The 18,027-nt window shown below is 40.0% G+C and overlaps 1 protein-coding gene across 2 annotated transcripts in view; it reads left to right on the forward strand.

The window, feature by feature from the left end:
- Positions 1–1,513: 1,513 nt before the first annotated feature.
- The window catches only part of BNIP3L (BCL2 interacting protein 3 like), a 28,074-nt gene continuing 11,560 nt past the window's right edge, over positions 1,514–18,027 (forward strand). Inside the window, exons 1-3 of one of the 2 annotated variants that reach the window (XM_032635547.1) lie at positions 1,514–1,708; positions 8,977–9,157; positions 13,312–13,384. In XM_032635547.1, the coding sequence (XP_032491438.1) occupies positions 1,609–1,708; positions 8,977–9,157; positions 13,312–13,384 (354 nt within the window). In that variant the 5' untranslated portion in view covers positions 1,514–1,608. Of the gene's footprint in view, positions 1,709–8,090; positions 8,246–8,976; positions 9,158–13,311; positions 13,385–18,027 lie in introns of those variants that run through there. The other variant, XM_032635548.1, reaches the window with a different exon arrangement.

The raw sequence follows: 18,027 nt of genomic DNA on the forward strand, positions 1-18,027 counted from the left end.
GTATAAGATTATACTAAAACTCAAAAAAGTTTATGAAATGTTTAAGATCTTTTTAAAGAACACCTTTTAAATTTTTTTAATAAAAATAGAATGAGGGGGCTTCCCTGGTGGCGCAGTGGTTGAGAGTCCACCTGCCGATGCAGGGGACACGGGTTTGTGCCCCGGTCCGGGAGGATCCCGCGTGCCGCGGAGCGGCTAGGCCCGTGAGCCATGGCCGCTGAGCCTGCGCGTCCGGAGCCTGTGCTCCGCAGCGGGAGAGGCCACAACAGTGAGAGACCCGCGTACCGCAAAAAAAAAAAAAAAAAAATAGAATGAGGGATATGTCTGAATGGAAGACAACTTTGTATGTCAGTCATCCCCCCCAAATTCATCCGAAGAGTAATTAAACAGTCAAAGAAAAATTTTAAACAAACTTTCTCTAATAGTTATCTAATAGAGCTACTGTAGAGAAACCTGAAATGAACTCCCATTTTTGTGGGAATTTAGAATGTGATAAGGGTGCAATTTCAAATCAGGGTGGATAGGACGACTTAAAAATTAATAAATACTGTTGGGTCAGTTGGGAAGAATTGAAGTTAAGCAATTTACACATACAAGAATAAGTTTCAGATGGATTAGGGGTATAAATATAAAAATTACACCTATAAGAAAATTAGGAAAAATTATAGGGAGTAGATTCAAAATCAAGGTGTGAGGGTATTCCCAAGCCATATAAAAATAATAGATCTCATTGCCTGAAAATTTTAACTTCAGCAAAGTGAAACAGGTTAAAAGACAAATGAGAAAAATAGATGTCACACAAAAACGAAACCAAGGAAACGATAAAGACATGGAGAGAGGAAGTAGGTGGAACGTTTAGGAACATAGTTTACTGTCACCAACGTAAAGGAAACATGGCTTGCCATGTCAAGTCCCAGAAATGGGTTAAGTGACGGGATGTGGGTGATAATTTTCTTCTCTATGTTTTCCTGAATTTTTCCTTTTTTTTTTTTTAACAATGCGTGTTGTTTGTAATTAATTTTTTTTCAATTGTTTAACAACGAAAAAGTCTGGCCTGCCTTACATTGTTCACTGGCGTGTCAGTGTTCCACCAGCTTTATTTCAGTTTTATGACGGGGAGGCACGGGGACTTTTGCTTACTTTGTGTCACCACGATACCTATTACAGACTGAGTCCTTACAGATATTAAAAAAGAAATGCTCACGTATTGGAAAAATAACGTTGGTCCTGTAGGTGTGGGAGACCTGCGTGCCAGCACCTGAGGGCCTTGCACTTCCTCATTACACACGTCTCCCCATCCTCTACCCCACTTCCAGCCACATACCTCACTCCATCCGGCCGGTACAAATGACAGGCAGGAATTCATTCCTGGCGCGCGCGGCAGCGTGACTCCCGCGTCTCCACGTCTGTCGCTCGCCTGGGAACGCCCCCGCCCCGCCCCGTCGCTTGTTGTGTTGTCATCACGTGGCCGGGGCGGGTCCTGACGTCAGGGCCAGGGGAGGGACTGCGCAGGCGCAGAAAAGGGGGCGGGGGACTCGGCTTGTTGTGTTGCTGCCCAAGAACCAGAGACGGTCCTGCTGCGGTCGCACCTCTTCCAGCCGCCCGACAATGTCGTCTCACTTAGTAGAGCAGCCGCCGCCCCCGAACAACAACAACAACAACTGTGAGGAAGGTGAACAGTCTCTTCCCCCACCAGCCGGCCTCAACAGTGAGTACTGGGCCGGCGGGCTCGGTAAAGGGGATGGGGGAGGAGGAGCTGCTCGGGCCGCTGCCGCCAGCTCCGCGCGGGGAGCGGGAGGAGAAGGCAGCCCATTGGTCAAGGCCTAGGATGTGCGGATGACTGACAGCTCCCGTCACCTGTCAGGAGGGGTTGCTCCTGTCTTCCTCCAGACCTGGCTCAGCTCCTTCCTGGGGTCTTGGGTGGGGGGCTGCTTGGGTTCGCCGTTGGGAAGGGTAGGTAGGTGGGAAGACGAGGGCGTCGAGCGGATCCCACCTGTGGTGGGCCCCTGAGCGGAGCCAATCGGGGCGTGGAGGGGCGGGCCTTGGGGCGCGGGGAGGGAGGGTGGGCGGAGCGGGCCGCCAAGTGGACGTGGGCAGGGATGGGGACGTGCGGCGGGGACGCCAGGGGATGGACGCGGGCGGCGGACTGAGAGGAGGGGGCGGGCAAGGGACGGGCGGGAGGTCAGGTGTGCGGCAGGCCTTGGGCCAAGCCCGGCTGACCCCACCTCACTGGGTCGGCCATCCCCCAGGGCTCAAAATGTGAGACCTCTGGTTGCGTTCCTTTGTTAGCACGAGCTGGCCAAGAGAATTATTTGGTAATTTAGTGGTTACTTGTATCACGTGACGGGGGGTGGGTGTGAGGAGGCTATACTACTTTTTTTTAAAGATGTTTCAGAGTTGCTCAAGTAATTTTTTTTTTTTTTTTTTTTAACATTGGGGTTGTGTGTCCTGTAAACCTGCTTACGAACAGCTTCTTGAACCATCCAAGATTGCACAGATCACGGAGTCTGGGGCAATGAATTTTCAGAAACGGGATTAAAAATACATTGGTACACTGGGGCGGTTGAAAGTTAATGGCAGTATGGAATTACGACCAACTACAGTTGCTTTTGCTAACATTCTGGTGCTTAGACATCTTGTTCTAAGGTGATTCCCTGTTGTCTTTAAAGCTCGCTGGAAGCCTTAGAAAGGTTCTTGCCTTAACCTTCCTGTAATATACCTTTTGAAAGAGGTGGTTGGGACAGTTAGCATATGGCCAGATGAAGTCGTTTAAAAATCAGTTGGATGCTTAAATGACATTTAAAGGCACTCTAAGATCTTTCATCAGAGGGAGGTGTTCCAGCGTGGCCTAACAGTTATTTTAGGGAAGAGAGTTCCTGTCCTCACAAGATGTTTTCATTGCTTATTCTTTTTGCTCCATCTTTTGATTAGGTGATTCTTTAAATGTTGACTTTTAAAAACTTTTAAGTGTCTTATGTTCTAGAATGTAAGATTTAGATATTATTACCCACAGTAAATTAAGATTAATTTCTGTGTGTTTTAGTGTTCTTTGCGTCACATATTAACATGCATTTTAAAATTAATTACCTGTATTTAGAACCATGTGATTTTAGAATGGGAAGAAACTTTAGCAATAACTGTCCACTTTTATTTACTGGTAGAGAAACAGGTCTATTTAGAATGGATAAAAAACAAGGTTCTACTGTATAGCACAGGGAACTATATCCAATCTCCTGGGATAAACCATAATGGAAAAGATACAGAAAAAAAGAATGGGTATATGTGTATAACTGAGTCACTTTGCTCTACAGCAGGAATTAGCACAGCATTGTAAATTAACTCTACTTCAATAGAAAAAAACAAACAGTTCTAGTGTGAAGTGTGTTGTCCAAGTTCATGGCAGGCTAGGTCCTAGAGCTGAGGTTTTACTTTCACCCGACTAGTGTTGCTTTCAGGACACTTCTTTTCATTGGCCCACAATCCCCTGATTATGTGTGTTTCTTATTCTCTCAGTGTATGCCACCTAATGTATAGAGGTGACCTGCCTATCGATCTCTTTTTAATGTACTGTTTCTTAATTGTTTTCCAGTTTTCTATGATACTTACAAGTTGGCTGTTTGGTTAGTATGTGTACCCGACTTTACAGAAAGCAAAGGAATTTTTCTTTTCCTTTGACCATGTAACAGAAAAATGGGGTTGAGCTCTGTGTGATGGTTTTCCTCCGTGTCCTGATAGACCTCTGAGGTCTTTGATGTCTTTGGCCAATCAGGTACTGCTACGTTTGTATTAGCTCTTATAGAAGTGCAAGAATGCTCAGCCTGTGTGTGATATCAAAATGTTGCTTTGGGAAATCTGCTAGGTAGAAAGTATTTTATTTGAGCTAGGGTGAGCTGCTTTTAAATGTTACTGAAAAGCTTTCAGATAAGTGCCATGTTTCATTACACTCCTTTCGCCTTTTACTCTTTTTTAGCTCATTATACAACACTGGACTGAACAAAACAAGAAGTCTTATTGATTCCTTCAAGTGATTTTTGGGCACTGAGCAAAACAACTTATTCGGGCATCTAATACTATCCAAATTGCTGATAAGTTGAAGTTGTTTGTTGCATAAAGTTGCACAACTCTGAAAAACAGGAGATGAACTCATTGTACAGATTATCTCTGGCTTGGGATTTTATCTTTAGTTCAGGGGTCAAAGTTTTAATAGAAAATTATTGAAATATTTGGAATAATGAAACCGTTCTCTGATCTTTTTTTTTAAGTTTATCCTTGTATGGGGACTGTTTGCTTTCATTACAAATTAGTGGACAAATATCTGAACTACTTCCAAAGTTAAAAGGATATTTTCCAGTTGATAGTTTTATTCTAGAGAAAACTATCAAGTTACTTAAGAATATTGGATATTTATGTCATAAAATTCAGTAGGTAATATGAGGAAAATTATGGTAGTAATAAAATTCTTGTTATTGTTTCACGTAGGAAGTGCAGCCTTTTTTTTCTTTTTCTTTTTTTTTTAGTACAGCCTTTTTTATCTTTTTAAATATCTACAGCTATGATGTACTTGCTTCCTCAGTTATGGCAAGAAGGCTTTTAAGGCTATGACACGTGAAACTCCAATGCCTTATAATACTGTTTTTTTTTTTTTGAAAAATGTTAGTGAATGTTCTCAGTCTGGATTCCAGCATCAGGTACTTGAAATAAAATACATGTTTTGAGGAAAGAAAATAAGACATGATGAAATGTGTTAGCCCCGGTTACAATGAGTTACACATGGAATTGAAAAGTTGGGGAAAGAATGAGAAATACTCTTTTTCCTTTTCTCCCTTCCCCCATTCCCTCACTGTCCTTGCAAGAGGATTAAACTGGTGATTATAAAATTATAAAGAGTAAATACAGCATCCAGTCATGAATGCAAATCACAATTATTGGACCAGCCTTCACGAAGAACTGTATTACAGAATGTACAAGCGTGTATCTCTGAATCCTCTTAGCAGTTCTCAGACTTAAACTAGAAAATAACTCCTGTAGTGTGTATATGTACCACCTGGCTTAAGAGAACGCTTGTTAGTTTGTAAGTAGTCTTTTAATATAATGGAGCCTCCAGTTTTTAATTTTAAAGCTTAAATATTAGGAAGGGAATTCACTCTGAGATTTTTTTCCTGCATTGTATTGCTTGGACATTACAGTCCTCATGTCTTATTTCCTTTCCAAGTAAAAATGGACTTTGTGAGGATTGGTAGTGTTAGAACGTCAAGAAATTCTGAGGCCATAAGTCAGGAATGAACTAGGAGATGAGAAAAAGGTATGTGCAGTTCAACTCTTGAGAAAGATAAGTTTGATTTTTTCCACTTTACTCAAAAGATAAAGCTAGTATATACATATTTTTTTTCAGATCTAAATTTTTAAAAATTCTTCACTGGAGTATAATTGCTTTAAGTATGTAAACATTTAATGGATATCTATGTCCTGACTTTCTCTGCAGAACTGATTATTTCCGTAGATGATATTACTGGAACAGAATTAAGAGCTAAAGGAAATCTACCATTTTAAGGCTTTTAATGGGTATTGCCAGATTACCCAGCGGAATGTGTCATGGAAGTCCTGGTTGTAATAACAAAATATTAGAAGCAATCATTTGGGTGATGATTAACCATTGCCATTTGGATAATGGTTAAAGCATGGTATATCTTTATGATGGGATGCAGTGCAGTTCCAAAGAATAAAGTAAGGCAATATATATTGACATTGAAAGACATCAACGAGTTGTTAGGTAAGAAACACTATTTACAGAAAAATATATACAGTACAATTCCATTGTTTTTATTTGTAATAACAAAAGCAAAACACAAAAGTATTCTCTGGAAGTCTACATATGAAACTGTTAAAAGCAGTTTCCTTTAGGAATGGGAATGAGAGGTTGGGAGGAGAGGTATCAATTTTTTTCCTTCACATACTGATGTTTACATTTTCAAGGAATGCATTCATTTTGTAGTAAGAAATGTTTTTAAAAGATACTGAGTATAATTATAATAGTAACTAACACATAGCACTTGTTATGTACTCGGAACTTTTCGTTGTGTTTTATTCCTGTCATCCTCCCAACAGCCCTATGAGGTAGATGTGGTGTTTTGTGTTTTTTTTCCACTATGTGCAGGCAACCATTCGGTGTGTGTTTTTTTTAAATGGAGGTGTGACATATAACATTAGTTTCAGGTGTACAAAATAATGATTTTATTTATTTATTCATTCATTTTGAAATGACCACCACAGTAAGTCTAGTTAACATTCATCACCACACAGAGTTACGAAAAAATTTTTTTCTTATGATGAGAACTTCTAAGATCTACTCTCTTTTCTTTCAAATATACAATACAGTTATTAACTGTAGTCACCATGCTGTAAATTACATCCCCAGGAATTATTTCTCTCCTGACTGGAAGTTTGTACCTTTTGATCACCTTCAGGTAGACACAGTTATTATCCCTATTTTACAGATGAGAAAACTGGAACACAGAGAGGTTACTGGAATACAGAGAGGTTAAGTGACCTGTCTAGGCTGTGACAATCTGATGTGATAGAAGGGGAGTCTGGGACAACTGGACGTGATAGAAGGTAGAAGGAGAGTCTGGCTTCAGTCTGTGGTCTGAGCCACTATGCTAATACATGCCCGATAGGTATTGTCTGCCTTGAGTAGAGGTGCCTTCAGTTATGTTACAGAGTGTTAAGGCAATTACAGGTCCTTTTCACTAAGCTTTTCTGGGTGAGTCTCCTCAAGTTCCTACATTATGATTACTTACATATATTTAATGTAGAAGGTAGAATTTAGATATGGGTTTGGAAGTCCTTCAAAAAAGCAAGGTTTTGAAAACCTGATATTGTTACAGCCTTTTTTCTCTCTGATCAGCTGCTTCAAGTGAATGTTAATTGTATTTTAGAGAAGACTGGCTTCCACGGAGACCCATCTAGAACTCCTGGTTCCTTAGTTCTGCTTCTGCCAGAGCACCTCCAGCCTTTTATTTTTTTCACATTGGGCTTTTCTGTACAAGAACTGGTCCCATTGGTGTAGAATAAATTGGACAGTCCTAGAAAGAGTGGGAGTAGGAAAAAAACAGTTTGTTCATCATATACCTCTCTCTCTGTCGCTCTTTTCAGTTAAAATATTTTGTAGAGCTCTAAATTTAGGGATGCTGGTGGTATATTTCTTATGCATTCCAGAGGCACTCCACAAGTATTTAGTTAAATGACCTTCAGTGTTAGATCTATCTTATTAGCTTTGCTAGTTGAATTTCTTCATCCATTTTGAGTACTGCCTAGCCCGTGTCCATTTTTGTGTGTGGACAGAATGAGACTGTGGAGATGTCATGGAGTTGTATTGTTTGGCAGTACAGTCCCAAAGAATGGGGGGTGGTGATGGGACTCTGACAGCCACTGGGACCACCTTGGAGGGGAAGGAGGGAAAGGGTAACTTCACTTCTATGGAGCAAACGCTGTTCTAAGTACATTACAAATATCAACTCTTTTAACTAGTGTATTGATGAGTATCTCCTGTTTACTAGGCATTTTACCTGTGTTACTCTCTTTAATCGTCACAGCAACCCTGGGGGGAAGGTACTATGTAATCATCTCTGTTTTACAAATGAGGAAACTGAAGCTCAGAAAGTCATAGTAAGTGGGAGAGTCAGATTTCCAACCAGGGCTACCTTTGAGCTTTTCCTTTGTAGACGGGTGATGTTGAGTTCACTTCTGGGTCTGGATTAGCGGTAATCTCATTTAGAGTGCATTTTAGGGTTTGGGCCTGTTACTCTGATTTACGGATGGAAGACCGTTCTGCCACAGAACTCTCTCTAACACTTCTGCTTGGAGTTTAGAGAAATGGCTCCACCAACCTGCTTGGTTATGTTTTCTAAAACAAAATTTGTTGTAAGGAATGGAAATTAGAAAAAAAATAAACCACTCTCTTTTTGTTATGAAGTTGTTCTATTGGCTACTGTTGTCAATGCTTATTAGAATTAAAGGATCTTCATGTAGTCAGCAAACTCATGGAGCCAGTATTTTCAAGACCAGTCCAAATTACCAGGGCCCCATCCTTTCCTGTGGCTCCACCCTCTTTGACTGTTTGCCTGAGGCAACGTCAGTGTTGCCCGTAGCAGATGCCTGGTTTTCCGCCCCAAACCAACGAGGCTTCATGAAAACCCTAGAAAGTGTGAACTTGTGGGAGAGAAGAGAGAAAAGGCCAGCTTGCAAGGTATGTTTAGTGCATAGAGAAAGAAGTAGAAAGAGTGAGGCATAAAGGAAGGGAAGAAGCTAATGTGTGGGATAGGGATAAAGCTTTTTTTTAGGGTTTTTAAGCGTTCTCACCTGATTTAGTTAAGAGCCAGCTGCATTCATTTTATGCTCCAGACTTGCACACAAATTGAAATGTTGATGATTGGATTTAAGTTCCCTCTCCAGGAACGTCTCAATTGTTTGTGCTAATTAAGGCACAGTTGTTAACATACTTCGATGACCTTTACGACATTTCTAAATACAGGTGGAGAGGACACAACTAAATAGCTGAGGTAGACTGTGGAAAAAATATATATGTAATTAAAATATTAAACATAAGTACCCTGTCTGGTAATAAAGTAGCTGTTTGTTTTTTGAAAAGCAACCTAAAAATTTTCAGTAAAGTATTTATTGTATGTAAATTAAGTTTTAACCAGAGAGAAAACTGGCTGGAAGACACATCTTCTAAGATACTCATTTTAGAGGTCCAGCTTCTTCTAAATCAGTTGATTGCACGAGCTCCTTCAGGAACAGAACTATATAGCTTTTCAGACTTTTATTGCTCCTTGTTTATTTTCTTCAGAATACTTTGGCATTTGCTTTGAGGCGAGCCAGAATTCTTATCTGAATTCACCATATTCACATGCTGTGTGCACACGAGAGACTCCTGTTCTGCTGTGGTTAACTGCAGCTATCTGACTTGTCCAACAGGTTCCTGGGTGGAGCTCCCCATGAATAGCAATGGCAATGATAATGGCAATGGGAAGAATGGGGGTCTAGAGCATGTACCCTCCTCATCCTCTATCCACAACGGAGACATGGAGAAGATTCTTTTGGACGCACAACATGAATCCGGACAGAGCAGTTCAAGAGGCAGTTCTCACTGCGACAGGTGAGTGAGATCCACGTTTTGGTGGAATTCTGGAAATGGAAGGGTTGCAAGGTTACTTCCCACTAGAAAAAATAAATCGCTTACATCTTCATTTGACAAAATTTACAACTCCCGATTTCTTGCAGCATGTGTATTTAAATCAGAGAGCCAATTGACAAGGACGGGAGTGCCCACTGTTTCCTCAGATTAAATCAGTTTCCTTAGATTGTGTCGTTTTCAGATGTTTTACTAGTTTAAAAGTCAGCGGTATAAATGTTTATTTACAGAATTAATCTAACTTTCTCCCATTTTCCTTTGTCCTTTCACAGCTCTCTTTCTGCCTCAAATACAGTTACCTCTGTAATCTCTGTCCTCCCTTCTAGATTGTGAGGCTTTAAAAGGCAGGGATCCTGTTTCATCTCCTCTGTACCCTTGACAGTCATGATGCTGGTGGTATACAGTAGACATTCAGGAAATGTTTGAGTTGCAGGAGCTACAAGTTGATTCAGCTTGTTGTATAGCAGTATTTGCACGGTGGAAGCACCAACTAAGGTCTGTAAAGATAGTTAATTTTGAAGGCGGCCATTGCGTTTCCTTAGAGCTCAGAGGAAGTTTTGTTTCAGACCTCGTTTTTCTATATTTGGCTTGGGGAGACATTCTTCAATTAAGGACTGCATGTGGTGAAAGAGTTAAGAATACAGACACGTATGAGGAGAGTGAAACTGAGTTGTTAGTTTATATTTCAGTACAAGCTTCTCTTTTTCCAGAGGGACTAGGTATGACATGACATAGTGGTATATCGAACATTCTTAGACCAGTGACAGCCATAGTATTAGCATTCTGGGGTACTGGATGATCTTCTGGCTAATTAAGAGTTCACTGTTATTGGCCATATAGAAAACGCAGATACACAGGAAATAGACTAAGGGGACATCTAAAAATGTAAACAGTGATTATCTCTAGGGGATGGAATGATGGCCATTTTTCTTCTTCCAAATTTTTATACTTGGTAAAAATTGTGTGTGTGGTACATATTATTTCTTATCAGAAAAAGTAGAAAAGGAGAATCAAGAGTTAAATCATGTTCGAAGTGCCTGCATGACTTACGATCCACCGTTGTCACCAAGGCTGCAGAGGACTGGTCTGACGGCTCTCTGGCACACCCACCTCCCAGTCACATCACTCACGTGTCCCTGTGCTTCTGAAGAGCCGAGATGGCTCTTGTCATGAGCAGAAGCAGAGCAGATGGCTCTTCTCTGAGCAGCTTGCCACCAGTTCTGGGAGCTACGACATTAGTCTGTTTTTTGAGAATCACGTTTATATTATGTTACATTTATGTTATGAGACTCACAGGTGGGTTTTCTGAAGTTTTCTGCTGCTTATGGGCTTGTTGATAAGCCTTTTATTACATGTTCAAGTACTGGTGAGTCCCTTAACCTGCCGTTCACTTGGTGCTGTCATTGAGCAGAGATAAGATCACCTTATCACCGGCCTTCTGGTCATCTTATGTCATTTCTGGTTGCAGTTATACTTGTGGTCGAACACGAATTCATCTTCCCATGATCACGTTTCAGTTAGGTTTCTGAACATGTAAATGGAGATGTGGCGGGTGCCCTGGGACACTTTCCTGTTCTCTGCTTACACATCTTCAGGCTCTGGGTCACTGGTCACGTCTCAAGGGAGGCCTGGAACTCTAGCTCAGTCATGCTCTCCTGGGATACCTAACACTTGAACATTTAAGAATGTCTTCACAGTTCATGTCATCTGAATTGCCAGCATCGCTAGATTTGAGGTTGTTAAGCAGTGCTTCTTGTAAGTGGAAATGTTTTAGGATTGTTGGCTATTCGTCCCCAAGCTAATTTATGTATATTTTCATACATATTTAAAAATTTTTTAATTATTCCGTCAGTATATTTTTGTCACTGTGGTGGTTGTTAGAAGAGACCCCCCCTATGTGTTCTGCTTTGTGCTCCAGCCTATTGTAGGAGTTTCCAACCTATTGTAGGAGTTTCCAACCTACACACTATATTCCCACAGGGAGCTTTTAAAAATACCAGTACACAGACCCCATCCCTAGAGAATCTCGTTCTGTTGTCGAGACATGAGAAAATTTTTTTTTTTTTTTAAAGAAGATGTTGGGGTAGGAGGGTTTATTTATTTATTTATTTATTTTTGCTGTGTTGAGTCTTCGTTTCTGTGCGAGGGCTTTCTCTAGTTGCGGCAAGCGGGGGCTACTCTTCATCATGGTGCGCGGGCCTCTCACTGTCACGGCCTCTCGTTGCGGAGCACAGGCTCCAGACGTGCAGGCTCAGTAGTTGTGGCTCACAGGCCTAGTTGCTCCGCGGCATGTGGGATCCTCCCAGACCAGGGCTCGAATCGGTGTGCCCTGCATTAGCAGGCAGATTCTCAACCCCTGTGCCACCAGGGAAGCCCAACATGAGAAAATTTTAAAAGCTCCCCAGCTGATCCTAACATGAGCCAGGATAATAATGCATCCCAAATGGATCAGTCTACCAGTGAAATGTTGAGTATTTGTCTAAGTGAGCTTGGTGCCAGTGGTAAGGAGAGTGTAAAGCAGAGCTGTGCTTCTCTTGGCTTTTTGACTTGGTCATTCTGCTGCCTTGACCTGGTCATGGTTCTGTAAGGCTGGTCCTTAACTTGACCTCTGGCTGTGAATCCAACGGTGTTATGAGCATAATAACAGTATACTGAGGACAGCCAGAGTCCCTCGTTCTGCTTGGTTCCTGTGTTATAGCCTGAGATTTCTCGTTCAAGACAAAAATTTTCTAAATACAATAATATGGTGGTTTGGTATGGAACCAGTTTTTCACTTTTCCTTCCCCCACTTCAGAATCTCCTACATCAGTTATAATCGTCAAAGACTGGTGATCTTACTTACTTTCCAGTCAGTCTCACCAGCATCTCTATATATTACCATTGGACACATGCTCTTGACAGCGTTGATAGTTAATATCTATTCCTTTGAGCAAGTTAAGCCTGGAGCATCCAAAATGAGTTTACATTTGGGGAGGTGGGGTGTGCAGTGAAAGATCTAGTGACTCGCTGTGGTTACACAAGGAATCATTGATAAAGGTAAGAATAGCACTTAGCATATTGTATTCATCTCTTGTATCAAGTACAGCTTGTGACCATGTATCTTTGTCTAAAAATGTATCTGTACATTTTTATAGTTCTGGGAATATATCTTGTACTTGTGAAAGGTTATCACTTGCTATAAGTTTATATAATTCACTCTGAAATATCTCAAAGTCAGTATTTCAAAAGTAAGTAAAATAGTGGTTCTCAAACTGTTTGGGCTCAATACTCCTTTACACTTGTAGTAACTATTGGGGACCCCAAAGATCTTTTGTTTATGTGGGTTATATATTTTGATATTTACTATATTAGAAATTAAAACGGAGAACATTAAAAAGATATGTATTCATTCATTCAACAAGAAACCTATTACATGTTAACATAAGTAACTTTTTTAAACAAAATTTACCTGTTGTCCATAACCAAAAAAATTAGTAGGAATAGTGGCATTGTCTTACGTTTATGCAAATCTCTTTAATATCTGGCTTAATAGAAAACAGCTGGATTCTCACCTGCTTTTACATTCTTTCTATGTGTACATGCTATTACACATAATTTAGCCTTTGGAAATTTTCACTGTACACTCATGGCAAAATGAGAATGAAAAAGGCAAATAAATCCTGATAGTATTATGAAAACAATTTTAACCTCAAAGACCCTTTGAAAGAGTCGTTAAGAGCTGCTTTCACACTTTGAAAATAGCTGGTGAATTGTTTAACGATGAAAGAACTTTGAGAAAAAGAACCCCAAACTAAAGTTTCTGAATTTGAAGATCATTTTACATTTATTGGAAAAAGAGTAAAAATAAGAAAATGTGACAGTCTTGTGTCTTTAGGTAGTATTTCCGTTGCAGATTTATCATTGCAAAGGAATTTATCACCACTGAAAAATTCTAGAACATTTGGGAGTAAGGGTGCTCAATTTCATTTTTTCGTACATGGGGTTATGGTATACTTTCTGATTTGCTGCTTTTTCAAAGACATACCACTATAACTTTTAATTTTCTAATTTCCAGTAAAGGCTTATTTGACAAAATGAGAATTAAAACTAATGGCTATAAATGTGTCTTTCTCTTCTAGCCCTTCCCCACAAGAAGATGGGCAGATCATGTTTGATGTGGAAATGCACACCAGCAGGGACCATAGCTCTCAGGTGTGTGTGTATGTTTGTTTATTTTTCTGATTTGCATTAGATAATTAGGAAAAATGCAAATCTCTAAGTCTGTTTTGCTGAAATATAGTAAAGAATATGAAGACTTTAAAAAATCATTTGAACAATGGAATATTACTCAGCCATAAAAAAGAATGAAATAATGTCATTTGTAGCAATGTAGATGGACCTAAACATTGTCATACTGAGTGAAGTAAGTCAGAGAAAGACAAATATATGATATTGTTTATTTGTGGAATCTAAAAAAATGGTATAAATGAACTTATTTACAAAACAGAAATAGAGTCACAGATGTAGAAAACAAACTTATGGTTACCAGGGGGAAAGGGATAAATTGGGAGATTGGGATTGAGATATACACACAACTGTATATAAAATAGATAACTAATACGGACCTACTGTAGAGCACAGGACACTCTTCTCAGTACTCTACAATGACCTATATGGGAAAAGAATCTAAAAAAGAGTGGATACATGTTTATGTATAACTGATTCATTTTGCTGTACACCTGAAACTAACACAACATTCACAACATTTTAAATCAACTATACTCCAATAAAAAGTTTAGAAAAATACTTTGAAGCCATTTTAAGTTATTCAGTTTCTGATGTTGGAATTTATGCTGCTGTGGTCGTCGTCACGCTCCTTTACAACTAAGAATTTGGGGTCCTAAAAAAATTGGGAAATTCTTGTCTATAATGTGTCATTCCAATATTCCAGGCTAGTTTCTTGAGTTTATAAATAGAAAACTGAGGCACATGTCTTATTTAAGGTCACAGAATAAATGAAACGGAAGGTTGTTGTAGAACCAGGTGTGAAAACTTTTTTGCATCTGAAATCAAATCAAGCTAGAGACAAAATTCACCTAAATTATGCAGGATTCCTTAAGGTAAAGAAGTTAAGGGCTTCCCTGGTGGCGCAGTGGTTGAGAGTCTGCCTGCCAATGCAGGGGACACGGGTTCGAGCCCTGGTCTGGGAGGATCCCACATGCCGCGGAGCAACTAAGCCCCATGAGCCATAATTACTGAGCTTGCGCGTCTGGAGCCTGTGCTCGGCAACAAGAGAGCCCGCGATAGTGAGAGGCCCACGCACCGCGATGAAGAGTGGCCCCCGCTTGCCACAACTAGAGAAAGCCCTCGCACAGAAATGAAGACCCAACACAGCCATAAATAAATAAATAAATAAATAAATAAATAAAAAAGAAGTTAAATATAGTTTCACAAGGAGTTGACATGTTGGAAATATAGATGGATATAGTATTGAAAGCTTACAAAGGTTTTTATTATAAAACTTGGGATAAATAAATAATTGTCGTTAATGATTTAGAATGTTCATAGCCAGCCCTTGACTTTATTGATGTGTCAGATCACCTGCAAGTGTCAGAGTGCAAATTTTTTTTATATATAAATTTATTTTATTTATTTATTTTTGGCTGTGTTGGGTCTTCGTTGCTGCGCGCAGGCTTTCTCTAGTTGCGGCGAGCGGGGGCTACTCTTCATTGAGGTGTGCGGGCTTCTCGTTGCAGTGGCTTCTCCTGTTGCGGAGCGCAGGCTCTAGGCACCCGGGCTCAGAAGCTTGTGGCTCGTGGGCTCTAGAGCACAGGCTCAGTAGTTGTGGCGCACGGGCTTAGTTGCTCCGCGGCATGTGGGATCTTCCCGGACCAGGGCTCAAACCCGTGTCCCCTGCATTGGCAGGCAGATTCTTCACCACTGAGCCACCAGGGAAGCCCAAGAATGCAAATTCTTGAGAACAGGAGGCGTTGTTTTTTTCTCCCTTGTTAAGGTACTTGAAGAATATATGTTGAGTGAATGTTTGAATGAATGCTAACAAAAACTTTGTTTTGCGGAGTTCTCCCTGTGCAGTGTCTGGCTCCCTTTGCACTGGAAATATTTTGCATGTTACCTTGGTTCCACCCGGTATTCTTTCTGTTTAGGAAGCTGCACACTTTCTCCCTATGTTGACTGTGCTTTATTTGTGCTGTTTTCTGAAACCTAGAAACACTATGGGACGGAATACTAATTTATTTTATGATGAACTTTATACTGTAGAGAAACTTGTAGTAGTAAGGCTACTACAGTCAATTTAAACCAGGTTACGTTTTTGAAAAGGCAATCTAACTCCTATAAGAAAAACATTATATCCTTTAGAGTAAGACTTTTAGTAAGAGAGAAATCAATAGGAATAATATACTTGAACTTTCAAAAAGCCTTTTACATTGCTTGTTTTTAATTGAAGAAATGCTAATTCAAAAATTAGTTACTTTAGGGTTTGGGAAGGTGGATTTTTTTTTCATGAATTAGAAGGAAGCTTAGGGTTAGGAAACAGTTAAAAACAGTTAATAAAGGACTTAATGGTACTTGCTCTTACTGAATTTTTTAGATTGTCTACATGAGGAATATATGCCATTTTTAGCCTTTTTAAGAGGAGGAAGGAAAGGAGCTGATATTTACTAGATACATTCCAGGTGCAAAATTTTTTTAAAAAATTTTTTCCCACTGTAATGTTCTCAGCCCAGTGAAAGAGGTGACATAATGCCCATGAATGAATTGGAAAAAATGAAGCTGTGTCTTAATTAAGTTACTTACCTAAGATCAAAAGCAAGTAAGTGATAGAGTCAGGACTGAAACCAGGGCTGTCTGGGCCTGTGGCCCCTGTTCTACTAAAATAAGTCGATGAATGGGATTGATTTCAGAAGAGCTCACAAGGTCGTGAGAATGAACTAAAACACATGTCTGGTGAGTTGTGGTACAAGGAAGCCTAAGGTGTAATACATTTAGGAAAAAGTTGTTCAAACTGGACTTTTAGGATGATGGTCCTCAAGAGTCAGTTTTGTAGCAGAAAATAGACAGTAGATTGTCTCTCAGAGGCGTTTTTCAGTGTGTTCCTGGGACCAAATAGGCCAGCACAGGGTCGGGTGTCATTGGAAGATGATACAAACTGAAAATGTCTTCCTTTTCCCTCCTGTAAAACTGTGGTTTATCTGTTCTGTGCTATGTAGTTTAATATCCACATTTAGAGACCTAAGAGAGCTTGAGATGGGCCAGAGAAGGAAAATGTAAGTGATTAGAAGGTAAGGGACTGCCCATGATAATAGGCTGAAATGATCAGACTCTTCTGTCTGAATAGTTGTAGGTGTGGAGCGAGGGTTATTGATTTGGATAAAGGCATGAATATTACTTCCTTAGACTAAGTGCATTTTTACCATATTCTGAAATTCCAAGAATCAGAAGGCAATTTAAAGCCTAAAGCTGGCAAATGTAAGATTAATAAAAGGAAGCACAGGGCAGTAGTGAATGAGGAGAGCTTACAGTCCTTATTCTTAAGGTAAGCATTCTAAACTGATCTGGGAAGTTTTTGTGTGTGTGTTGTTTTTTTTTTAATAGCCCAAAGATCATCATCTTTAAAAATTAGAATAAAATCTTATTATATTTTCATTCTTTTGGAAAGTATGAAATACTAGCTTGTTCACACATTTAAACCTGAATCTTTGAGCAGTTTTAGAAGCGACATTTAAGACCAATGTTGGAAACTGAACAGAAGTGACCTGCAGTGTGTTGAATGAGGTGTTGTGTGGCACAGGCTGATCTATAAGTAAATTGTAACAATTTATCGTTTTTGATTTAGGGTGTTTTCAGACTTACTCCAGAGAGCCAACTCATGATTCTGAGTAATCTCAATACTCAGTGGAACAAGCTTAATCCTAAAGGCTACATTATGTCATTCAGTGGTATTTGCCAAGTCCAGCAGAACTAAATAAGAATGATAGTACCAGAGTAGCAAAAATCCACAGGGATTTTACTTTCTGTTTGATAGCAAAAGGGACCGTCTATATCTAGAGATTCTCTGAAGCTACCTTCCTGGAGCAGCTGTTTCATAGAGAATTTTCATAACTACCTACAAAAAAGAATGAAAGTTTGAATTCTATCCAAACAAAATAACAAATCAAAATAATTCTTAGCTTTGAGACCCTTTGGTTTGAGATCATAGCATTATATTCCTTAAAACTGAATAAATAATGCTGTGCCATTTTTTAGGAATTTCTCGTCCCTGTGTGGTCTGGAAAGAGAAGCTGTTGGAAATTTTGATTGTTCTTAGCCTGAAACTTTAGGTTATTATCATTAGCAAGGAGAAGGACTTTTTAAATTTATTTGATGTGAAAGATGTCCAGTTCTTACTCTGTATTAAATAAATTACTCTTAAAACTTTTGGCTTAAGTAGTTTTGTTTGTTTGTTTGCGGTACGCGGGCCTCTCACTGTTGTGGCCTCTCCTGTTGCGGAGCACAGGCTCTGGACGCACAGGCTCAGCGGCCATGGCTCACGGGCCCAGCCGCTCCGCGGCATGTGGGGTCTTCCCGGACCGGGTCACGAACCCGTATCCCCTGCATCAGCAGGCAGACTCTCAACCACTGTGCCACCAGGGAAGCCCTGGCTTAAGTAGTTTTGAATAAACCTTGGAAAATGTTTGGATAGCAATTTGTCTAAAAATCTCCTTCTAGGGAGTAAAACCTAATGGCTAAGAGTAGGGGCTATAGAGACCATTTGCCTGGGTTTGAATACTGGCCCTGCTACTTACCGCATATAGAAACTTGGGCAGTCACTTAATTTATGTCTCGGATTCCTCATC

The sequence above is a fragment of the Phocoena sinus genome, chromosome 6 (assembly GCF_008692025.1).
Source record: "Phocoena sinus isolate mPhoSin1 chromosome 6, mPhoSin1.pri, whole genome shotgun sequence".
Classification (NCBI taxonomy): Eukaryota; Metazoa; Chordata; class Mammalia; order Artiodactyla; family Phocoenidae; genus Phocoena; species Phocoena sinus.